The sequence below is a fragment of the Diplotaxodon limnothrissa genome, linkage group LG4, assembly GCF_057381915.1.
Source record: "Diplotaxodon limnothrissa isolate DT_005_m linkage group LG4, D_limnothrissa_male_GT1.1, whole genome shotgun sequence".
Lineage (NCBI taxonomy): Eukaryota > Metazoa > Chordata > Actinopteri > Cichliformes > Cichlidae > Diplotaxodon > Diplotaxodon limnothrissa.
In genome coordinates, this window is record NC_140599.1 from 23,695,951 (window position 1) to 23,708,105 (window position 12,155).

The following is a 12,155-nucleotide window of genomic DNA, read 5'->3' on the forward strand; positions in this document are numbered from 1 at the left end:
CTCATTTTCCAAATCCTGACAGATCGTTTTGCTTCTGTCCAGAACGTAGGGTTAGTGGCTTGAAGCTAGGCTTAAGGACATGATGGATGATGACTTACCTCAAAAGGTTAACATGCAAAAAATAAAGTGAAAACATGAATTAATTCATTTAAGATGACATATTTCATTAACTGACTAACATAAAATATGTTTTTACTTTCTTTCTTTTTAAATGTTTTGTTTTACACATGGGAAGCTTTAGTTTATAAAAACAAAGTGGGATGAAGGCTTCACAGGAGAATGTGAGCATCTGCCTAACAAATCTGACACATGTATTCATTTCTGAGACAGGGGAAAATGGTGCTACAGGTGATTAATGTGAGCACTTTTATTTTTGCTTCATAAAACATACTATTTACAGATACTCTTAGAAAAACCTTCTGATGAGCGGTGCTTTTTGTTTTTGCATAACAAACTATTTATAAAATCATCTTTCCGTGTTAAAGAAATAATGTTTAAATGTTTTTATGCTTTGCTTCAATACTGATAATGTTCATATTTTCACTGTGCAGCTCAGCTTGATAAACATGAAACTGCAAGCCTTATGATAAGGCCACAAGATCAGCACAAAAATACACATCCGCAGAAGTTGACTCGCATTATTTTTATTATTCTTAGAAAATGACTTGCTGCACACACACATACACACGAACATGAAAAACAGGAACCGCTATCTATGCTTTAATTAAAGAAAACGCCTGCAGCTGGGTGTGAGTCTCTCTGTTGAGCTCTCACCCGTGCACGTTAAAAATTCTCTCCAAGTGTCTAAGTGTCGTTTCTTCACCTGAGTGTTTGATAATTGTTGATATCCTTGACATTCCGTTATAAAAGATAAGCATCAGTTCAAACCTATAGCTCCACTCACTTTGTTATCAGGGCTGTTTCTACAGCCTGTTGCATGTTGTCTCCATGTTGTCCTTCAGGTCTCCCTTTTGTGAGTGCTACATTGTTTAATAGACTTTTTTTTTGTCATGCTGACTGTTTTCCTGTGTATGGCTATTCCTTTTTTTAAACTGATTTGAACTGAGGGTTTTACCCTGTCTCTATGTGTTCTGTGTTTTTGACCTCCTCCTGCAGTAATGGTGAATTACAACTTCACCATAATAAAATTTACATAAATGAATAAATAGTGTTTTACCAACCAAACTTTGATTTTTAAATAATATCCAAGCATAATGGATTATTACTGCTATCATTTTGGTAACTTGGGAATCATTCAGTCTGATAGATGCAAATATATAAATGCTGTAATAGATTAAGAGCACTTGAACATGTTGTCCTACTCAAGGACCATTTAAACCTGCATACCAAGTTTGCAGCCGGTAAATAAGAAAATGTATGAGCTTTTGGTCATACATTGTCAGTATATATACTAAATGTAATGTTAGCATATATCAACATGGTTCTACAAAACAAATTACATTCTTTCATAGCAAATACAGTTCAGTTCTTAGAGGAAATACAGTTCACCTCACACCACACTGGTGATTACTGATGGTACTGTTGGCTAAATCTGAACTTTTATTTTTTCCTTTCTCTAGTATACTAGAGAAAGAAAACATAAAAGTTCAGTATCAAGTTTCTATTTGTTACGTCCCCACGATGAGGTCGAGGGGTATGAGTGTGGGGACCGGTAGCAAATGGGTCCAGAGCTGAATGAAAGGAAACCAGACAGAGTGCTCAGTATATATTATAGCTTTATTACAAATAATCTTAACTTAAAGAGCCGGCAACACCGTTTTACCAATAATGCCAAAGAAACAAAGGAAGCAGTCGCAGCAACAAAGGAAAAAACTACCAAACAAATAAGGGAGACACTTCCGGAGCCCACAAGCCCATCTACTCACGACTCGAAGGAGCCTGTCCAAAACCTAGGGGGAAACCGTGTAGCGCCACAGGGGGAAGAAAACCAACTCACTCACAGTTCATCCCCAGCTTATATAGCCTCAGAGAGGTGATTGCTAACTGGGCCCAGGTGGTAAATGAGGCTAATCAAAAGCAGCTGTGTCCTGGGGAGAGAGAAGAGTGAGAGAGAGACAGAGGGGTGGAGCAAGAGAGGAGGAGGCGGAGAGAGAACACCACAACCACACAAGGGCAATTTCAAGAAGAGGCCCTGCTAGGCCCCTAACCAGCCATTTTGATTTTTAAATGCATATCAAATTCATTTTGAAGCATATATTTGTGCAACTACATTGTTTCACATTATTTTTTTATAGATAAAAATTACAAGCCATGTAGAGAAATCTCAAATTCATACTGAAGCACATATTTGTACAAATTCATCCCTCAAATTTCTGTTTCCTTAACAAAGATATAAATGAATGTGAAAATTACAAATGGTGTGAAGAAATTACAGTGTGCAACAACACAAATGTAAGTTTCCACTGCCAATGTTCTCTGCTTGTTTTTCAGCTCTGTCTTTCTTCCTCGTCATGGTGCTGTTGGTATCCGCAGGCTGCAATCCAGGATTCAGCATGAAGAAAAAACAATGCATGGGTATGAAAAAGAAAACATCTGACACTTATGTGTGCATTTTCATTTAAAAAATAAAAACATATAACATGTATAATCTGTTAAAATTATTTTTATGAAATATCAATAACAACTATGTATATCAAACTTTTTTGTAGCATCAAAATTCATTTTGAATTTAAAATCTATTTTAAATTCATATTGAAGCACATATTTATACAAACACATCCTTTTGCATTTCTGTGTCCTTAACAGTGAGTCTAACAGTGAGTTACAGTAAGTCAGCAAATAAATGATTAAGTATTGCTGCAGCTAGCAACCAAAAGTTTTAAACTGACAACAGTTTTCTTTCATGGAAAACAATAAACTGTAAACACAATGACAGGTGTTTCAGTCTCCACCCCCTCCAAAAAAAGAAAAATGTGTGGCATATTCCTGAGCATATTCAGCTGACTGGGTAACAATAAATTAGTTATTTGTTTCAAAGATTACACTAAATTTCTTTGTGTTTTTAAATGGCCAACTTTATACTGCACCCATCAGCTGTCAGTTAGGAGTTCAAAGTAAATGGACTGTGCAAACTCCCAGATGTAATAATGGTTTGTTTTTGTGCTCTGGCATGTAATGTTTTCTCACTCATAGGAAGCACAGTTCTCCAGACACCAATGTGCTGTTTATTTTGAATCATATTTAATGTGAGGAAATTAGGATAGAGAATGAGGGCCTTTGCTTCTTCTTCCCAGACCTTTTACTATCACAACCATTTTTGTGCAATTTATATGATAAACAAAATTCATAATCAGAATAAAACATCAGAATAGATTAATGTTCAAAAGGTACTGAACCATAGTATACTAGGCTGACAGTTCTCTGCTTGTTTTTTAGCTCTGTCTTTCTTCCTCATCATGGTGCTGTCAGTATCAGCAGGCTGCCCTCAAGGATTTTCAGCAAAGAAAAAAGAGTGCATTGGTATGAAAATCTTTACAAAACAAAACATCAGACACTTAATCAGTAATGGAAAATGTGCAAGTTGGGCAATGTGTGCATTTGTATTTAAAACAAAATTAAACATATAACATGTATAATCTCTGAAATTTATTTTAAATAAAAAACAACAAATATGTGTTTTAAACCTTTTCTATCAAAAGTTTGAGTTTTTGGATTTTCAAGCTATTTTTATTTTAAAATCTATAACAAATTCATATCAAAGCACATATTTATGCAAATACATCTTTTCACGTTTCTGTGTCCTTACAAAGACATAGACGAATGTATAGATGAAAAGCCATGTGGAAACAATACAGTCTGCACAAACACAATTGGGAGCTACTACTGCCAATGTAAAGGTGGTTTCAGACACCCAAGAGGGAAGGTGAATTTTACACTTGGTGCATGTATAGGTAAGTCATCTCAAATTTATTGCGACAACAACTCTGTGGTTGGTTTGGAGAAAGTTTATGTCATACAGTCATAATGTATGTAAAGATTAAAGGTCTCTTCTTCTTTTTTTTTTAAAGATATTAAAGAATGTTTGGAAATCAAAGACATCTGTGGATCTAATGCCAAATGTGTGAATATTATCCCCTATTACTCGTGCACCTGTGATGATGGATTCATTTCTACTACTGGGAATAAAACCTTTCGTCACGATCAAAATGCTACATGTGAAGGTAAAATGTTGCTCTCATTGGTGCTGCCATTTTAGAGTGAGCTCTTCAGTTTAAGGTGATGGCAGAGGATTTTTTTTCAGAGGTATTCTTACATGTCTTCTTCCTGCTGCTCTAGATATTAACGAATGTCATAAAGGAAATCCCTGTGGTCAGAATGGATTATGTAACAACACACAAGGCAGTTATTACTGCATCTGCAACGCAGGGTTCACTAACTATGGCAACAAAACGGCACGGTGCACTGGTGAGAATACAATAAAAACTGAACTTTGCCAAGATCCATTTTAATCTGATTTTCTTCAAAGTAAATGCATGAACAGAAAACTTTGGTCATCAGTAAAAACTTTTAATACTTTATTTCCTCAGAATTAAACTGTGATGTTTTCAAAGATATAAATGATGTGAAAGAGGTAACTCCACACAAGACACAGTTATATCACGAGTCAAAATATATTTGAAATGCGTATTATCTCATAGATTTATTTTATCATCCTCCAATCCCTCTTCTAGAGATTTCATATTGCAGATGGCTTAGTGAATTACATGGAAAAAACCTGTCAGGAACTCACAAACAACAAAAGACCGGTAGAGCTGAATGGAGAGGAGACTCTAAAGGTACAACTAAAGTAAACTGTAGTCTTTTTTTTTTTTGGGAGGGGGGTGGAAGGGGGGGATATGGTGTTCAGATTTCTTGTAGACTGTTGATGTTGACCCCAGTATCAAAGTCTGCCTCAGTCTAACTCTTTCTTGTTTCACCCTGCAGTTACGATTATGTCCAGAAACATTTGGACAGTAACAGATTTCTAAGAAATATTGTTCTGTACTGCAATAGATTTTAAATGAAACATTTAAATGCAATTAATGCAATTAAAATGTGTGCTTTCAGCTGTAATTCAAGCTAAAGAAAGTATTACATTAACTCCTAAAGAATGATTGCATTGTTCACACATAATCACAAATATCTCTTTTTTTGTCTTAAATGCTGAGTGAAGAGCATTCACAATCTGGCCTTTTCATGTAGTCTTTGTGTTTTTTTTTTTCATTGTGCTAGGCTTGGATAATTAATTTGTAAATATGATATGCCAACCTACTAGAGAGTTTTCTTCACTTGCTGGATGTTAAGGTGTTCTTTTACTGGGTGAAAAGTTTTCAGCAATCATCCAACGCTGTTGTCTTCTGCTGCCTTTTTGTGTTGCTTAGCTCATCATTTCATTCTTATTTTTTATTTATGTGAGATAGACTAAAGCCCCCTGTAACCCTGAATGTGTGTCTGCATGTCTGCCCGTGTGTAAATATTGCCTGACTTAACCCTCCTGCCATCCTTTAAAAAACTCACACCCATCACCCTAGGGACCATTCTCAGCCATGCCATAAAAAGACCATATATCCATATTTTATTCCACTTTAAATTAGCCAACCTTGTAAAACTACTTCTCCCTGAAATATTCATGTAAAGTTTTAATTATATTTTCGTTGTTTTAACCCTTCAAATCCCAGTGTTATTACATGAGCGCCCTGTGTTATAAGCCCCAAAAACCAAAAAACGAAACAAAATATTTCCACAAAAAACCAGTTGAAGTAATATGTGATTGTCATTATAAGTAGGCCTTTAGATGGACCAAAGATTGGCACCAACATACATTTTGACCTGCCATTATTTTTTTTGCATTTTTTTTGCAATTTAAAAATTAAAACTTCAAGGCCCTGAGTCTTCATTGACATCCAAGAAAAGAAGAAAAAATAAAATCATATGATGATAATTTGGGGTTGAAAAATAGCGTTTATAATGGAAGTCAATGGGCAGAAAATGGTCCCCAGGGTGATGGGTGTGGGGATTTCTGCTGCTCAGCCATTTTAGGCTGATTTAAGGAATTCACACTGGAATATTAACATTGACAGGTAAAAACTATCCTGTGGCAAGTTTGGTTATATTCCACTGAACACAGTGGAAATGGCAGCCATTTAACACATAGCAGTGGCACAAAAAGGTCCCAAGAAGGCAGGAAGGTTAAGTGTATTTTACTCCATCTTCCTCTCTTCTCCTGTGCCTGTAGAGATTCCTGAATATGACTGATGAGCTCTTGTCCAGTGCATTTCTTAATTATAAAAGGAAAGTTTCAGACTTTCTTGACTTGGTGGGAAATGCTCTGAGACTCATAGGACCCTTCACTAATTCTTCAAGGATTTATATCTCCTCAACTCAGACAGGTTAAATAGAAATTCGAAGAAAATAAATCAATTCACTTTTAGATGATTTTTTATTGATACAATTTTAGGAAACCAGCAATGCATGTTCAGAAAAGTCTGTCTGGTTTCAGAGCTGGACATGTTTGTACACAAGGGGCCTGTTATACCTAAAGGAAACATAACATTATCAACTAAGCATGCTAACTTGGACATCCAGATGGAGATAGCTACTGGAGATCCTGCCTATTACCCCGGTAATCATATGCCAACAAATACTATATTTCTAACCAATTTCATCAAATTATGAGCCCCTCTAATGATGCTCTCCTTTCATTCTTACAGGCTTTACAACAGTGTCCTTGATGAGTTATTCAAACCTGGAAAACTCTACAGATGGCTTCTTTAATGGAATGAAATCACAAAAGAACCAGAGCTTTAAGATAAACTCCAAAGTGGTGACTGTCACTGTCAGCAACAGAAATACAAGCCACCTCAAAACGCCAGTTAACCTAACTTTAAACCACCTACACAGCAAATTCAAAAGTGTTAAATTTTTTGGTGTTAATAGTCTCCTTGCAAAAGTAGAGTTAATTTTACTCTAAGTAGAGTCACATTCTTTTAATGTAACTCTGAGGTGTAAAATGATAGTAGTTAAAATCGAGTGTTAAAAATGAGTGTTTCTCTGTCAAATCTGGAGGTGTTACAATGGAAACATTAACTCTTGACCTCTTAACTCTGAACTCCTACAGGGGCTATGACACCAACAGAGTAAATTCACAGACTCCGCCCCCAGCACGGCTCCAATTGAAGCTGAAGTGAAGCCGTTTCAGAACATTTTGCTCTACATATTTGAGTTGTTTGCCATGCTTGGTAAGTCATTCTTTCAAAGATTGTTTCAATTATTATTATGAGCTTTTACTTCTGTGGCTCTTTGGAGTTGAGACAAAGCTGTGTGAAAGGCATTAGCCATGTTGCTCGCTGATAGCATAATATTCTGTTTTAGCTAGCTGAAAGGTATTGTTTGCGGGCAAATACCACAGCCTTGAAAAAAAAGCTTGCATGTGAATTTTCAGTCAAACGTTTGGTCAAATACACCTAAAACAATGTCTAGAATGTGAAATGTTGGTATAATGGTGCTGCTTGAAGCCTGAAAACGATTGCCCATAAAAAAAATAAAAAAAACACGAGCAAACAGCAGTAGCAGACGTCCTGACTGGATTCCACGGTAGCATTTAGATCCCTCCAGAGTTTTGTGCACACGGTTTAGGTAAAAATGAAAAAGGTTGAGGTTTTACATTTAGTTCAGTATTACCTGTTGCCTGTGTCTTTGTCTTTTGGGAAAATACTTTACACAAGTAATGGCTCAAAAAGGATTCCTTTTTTTTTTACTGTGCTGCAATTGTTTACTGGATTATTTGTGCCATTAATTAGTGTCAACTAATTTTTATTCGATCTCCACACAGGATATGCTTGTGAAGATGGAATATGGGGGAGAGCAGAAGTGCGTTGAAGTTCCACAAAGGGATGAATGAAGGACATGCATATTGTATTGAAGAAATAAGTGATGAGAACGCTGTTATTTGCATTTACCATGTCAGACCTTTTGATAAACAAAATTCTAATGAAAGTGAGAACATGTACACTGTTACGTCTTTCAGAAAATGTTTTGAAATTGTGGTGCACAGTTCAGAATAAATGTTTTTCAAAAACCATTGCGTCTTTTTAGTAAATGTTTATTTCCAAAAGAAATTTCTGGAAGTTCAGAACAGTAAAATTCCAGCTTTTTAGAATGAATTAGAAGATAACTCTTACGTAGTTAAACTAAAATACTCTTTGAGAGTTAATATATAAACTCTTAACACCAAGTGTTAAATTATCAACTCCAGACAGATTTGGTGTTTAACACTAAATCAGAGTTAACGTACCAACTCTCCAAAAAGAGTTAAATTAACACTCTCTGGTGTGGACCCATATAGACACTTTAATAGTGTTGAAATCAAATCCGACAGTGTTAATTTGGACATGCTGGATTTGCTGTGTAGAAGAACAGGTAGAGGTTATCTCTCATTTGTTGTTTCAGATTGTGGTGATCACTTTTGCCAAAAACCCCCCCACATATATTTGTTTTATAGGCAAATCAAACATTCCACATCTGTGTGTTCTGGGATTCCTCGGTGAATGGAGGATCATGGTCATGGTCTGATCGTGGTTGCGGTGTGGCAGAGTCAAACCTGGAATATACTTCCTGTTCCTGTAACCACCTGGGAACCTTTGCTATACTCACGGCTTACAATGAAATTAAGGTTTAAACTAATTAACCGCAACATTTAAACTTCAGACTATTTAGTAGTTAAACCTTTAATCCACTTTCATGTACTTTCATTTACTTTCCCAACAGGAGAAGTTTGAATTTCATCTGATCATATGGGTGTTCCTGTCCATTTCACTGATTTTCTTATTCATCTCCATCTTGACATTCTCAATGATCCGCTCTATTAAAAGTCCAAGAACCACCATCCACCTGCATCTCTGCATCAGCCTCTTCATTGCAAACCTTGCCTTTCTAGCAAGAATCTCTCATTTTGAGAACCAGGTAAATACTAACTGTGTTTGAAGCTCAGATGAATGCAGATCCAGAATTTTTTACTTAACTTGAATTGTGATGTAAAGGGACAAAATGAGGAAAAGAACAGAAGTTTAGTAAGTCTAGTTCGGCAATATCTCATCTCTTCCCCATTAGGATGGCTGCACAGTGGTGACAGGGATCCTGCATTTTTCCTATCTGGCAACATTTTTATGGATGTGTCTGGACAGTGTACAACTGTTCAGGATGATAATGCTTGTTTCGAACACCAACTTTAAAACCCTCCACATGATGGCAGCTGCCTATGGAGTTCCAGCTGTTATTGTTGCCATCTCTGCCTTAGCTAATTCCAGGGGACATGGCACTGAGAGATAGTAAGTTCCCTCTATTCCTAAAATTTTATCATCAATTTATCCTTGAATCTCTATTTATCTTAACTCTTAATGTGCATTTCAGCTGTTGGGTAACCCAGGGATTTATTTGGAATTACTTTGGCCCTGCATGTGTAATCATCATTGTAAGTAAAGTTGAAATCAATTTAGGGAAATGATTATAGAGTAAAATGATGTGTAAAAAAAAAAAAAAAAGCTGATTTAAACATAAATGTTGCTTTTGTTGTTCATTTGTTTTTGCTTTTTCAGGTAAACATTTTCTTCTTTTTCATAACTGTATGGAAGTTAGCACAGAAGTTCTCAAGTGTAAACCCTGACCTGGATGACCTGCACAAAATAGAGTAAGTTACCCATAAGCTGCGCATAGAAATCACTATCATGATCCTGTTGAGTTTTGGTTGTGCTGTTTAGATTATTTCTTACGTTGCTTTAGAATTTTTTATCTAGGTTTTGGATTTTTGTTTTGGGATTGGTCCGTAGCCAACAAATGCTGATTTTTCAATCGGTCATTCATTTTCTTGCCTGCAACATGTTTTCTGCAGGGCATTCACCATTAGTGCAGTGGCTCAGCTATTTGTATTGGGCAACACCTGGATCTTTGGTTCTTTCCAGTTTCAGGAAAACCATACAGCCATGGCTTACCTCACCATCTTTGGCAGCCTGGAAGGAGTTACACTCTTTGCAGTGTATTGTCTGTTTTCCAGGCAGGTTAGTAATATTCATGCTTAACTAAATAAGAAGTTCTTGCCTGTTGGTAAAATTTCATTTATATCCTCATTTTAGGTGAGGGAAGAGTACAAACATGCCTTGACCAGAATGTGTGCTCCTCGGAAGAAGAGTGACAGAAAAGCTCGTGTAAGCAGTTATTTACAGAAATTGATGGCACAGATTAACATTTGATCGGCAGCGGTACTGCCGCAAACTATTCCTGAAGTTTCATTTTGAACACCTTCGAAATTTGACCATTTTGTTTGTTTGATAAGCTGTTCTGAAGGACATCAAGATGTGAAGTGAATAAGATCCTTTGGTTATAATGAAAGACATTTTTGATCATTTTTTGAATATGAATATTCTTCATTTTGTCATCATCAGGTTTCGAAGAGTGCCCAGGATACAAGAGAATGTCAACTTTGAGGAGCTAGAAAGTAATCACCTGCCGGATAAAAACTGCTGACATGTATATTTCAGTTTTTGTACTGGACAAATATCTCTTAAGCAATCTTATAAAAGTGGAGGGATGATGACTTTGTATACTTGCTGATATCTGTAGAATTCCCCTGGTCATTTCTGAAGCGGAAATTTCTGAAGATGTCAAAAGGGTTTTTGTACCAGGCTGTAAATATGCTTTTTAATGCTATAAAATTTGCCTTTTTAACATAGTCTATGCAGACTGACTCCCCTTTTGGAACCAACTTCTTGTGTCATCTAGAGAAACTGCAATAGTTGCAATTTCTGCTTTGACTTCATTTTCAAGCAGCCGAGGTTTACCCTAACCTCGGTCATATTTACCATCACCCTGTTGTTGGTTAAACTAATCATCTTTTTTTTTGCCTGAATTTATATTCAGTTAACTGTTGGTTCTGTAATGTTGTTGTGTTACCTACCACTAGTTGGGGCTCCCACTCCCTTCTCTGTACAGGAAAAATATAAAGGGTGCAGCACTTGAGAAGTTCTATGTATGCTTTCAGAGTAAATTGAAATATAACCACTCAGCAGAAACTACATGCAACATTCGGATGCTAGCTCACCAGAAAGGAAGGCTGATGGTGTTTGCAGATAAGACTACTAACAGTAACTTCACTCAGGACACACATCTGGCATCCTGTGTTTGAAATATTATGAACAGTGAAGGTTGAACAGGTTGACCAGGTTCATTTTTCTTTTGTGTAATACAGTTGCAAAGAGCATTTATAATGTACAAATTAAGAAATATGAATAATTAGGTATCCTTGTTTTGAATGAGAGCTTTTATGATTTGTTTATATTACATTTTGACACCAATATATAATTTATGTAATATCTATCTATATCTATAGATGCAAATATATAGACATGTATAATCTGCAACATGATTTTTTGAAATAACATTGAATAAATGAAATCTGTGTTTGCAACAAACTTTTTCTCTTCTGTGTTCAAGGTGATGGCTTAAGATTTTTTTTCTCAGCTCTTCTTAAATGTCTTCTTTCTGCTCATCTAGACATTAACAAATTTCAAAAAGGAAATCTCTGTGTTCACAATGCATCATGTATCAACACACAAGGCAGTTATTACTGTTTCTGCAATGCTGGCTTCAGACTAAAATCTGGCTGATTTAACTTGTCTGGGAATCTGGAACAATAAGGAGGTGAGGGCTGAGTATGACATAATGCAGCAAAATGTTTATCGTCTCTAGGCATTGTTATATAACAATATAATTAGATTTGTAATATTTAGAAAACTACTATAAGGGTTAAAGTCCAGACGCTTTTCTTTGCAAGCTCCTTTGACTACGATGACCTGGATGACTGAGAACCTTCACAGACATACTATAGGGGTTGATTACATTAAATTGTAGAAGCTTAATTTTCAGACAGCTGCATGCGATCAGAAAGAAAAGCACGCACAAACCTGGAAGAGTTGGCCAGATTTGTAGTGAAATGGCTGGCAATGGACAGATGCAACGGTATTGATGATTACACCCTTGTTCAATAAAGAGGATGTATGTTGTATAACAAAACACAATAAGACAGCTCATCAATTTGTTCATCTACACGGGGCATTTTGTAGAGGGTAGCAGGTGTGCCAGTTTGTCTTGAAACAACAAATGTA

At 36.1% G+C, this 12,155-nt stretch overlaps 1 protein-coding gene across 1 annotated transcript; it reads left to right on the top strand.

Moving 5' to 3' along the window:
- Positions 1-4,724: 4,724 nt before the first annotated feature.
- LOC146633857 (adhesion G protein-coupled receptor E5-like) lies at positions 4,725-10,478 on the top strand. Its single transcript, XM_085351890.1, has 12 exons — positions 4,725-4,796; positions 6,236-6,389; positions 6,500-6,622; positions 6,711-6,913; positions 8,501-8,671; positions 8,767-8,961; positions 9,109-9,326; positions 9,409-9,469; positions 9,594-9,685; positions 9,887-10,052; positions 10,128-10,179; positions 10,393-10,478. The coding sequence occupies exons 1-12, from the start codon at positions 4,725-4,727 to the stop codon at positions 10,476-10,478; spliced, it is 1,593 nt and encodes a 530-aa protein (XP_085208016.1).
- The last annotated feature ends 1,677 nt before the right edge of the window (positions 10,479-12,155 follow it).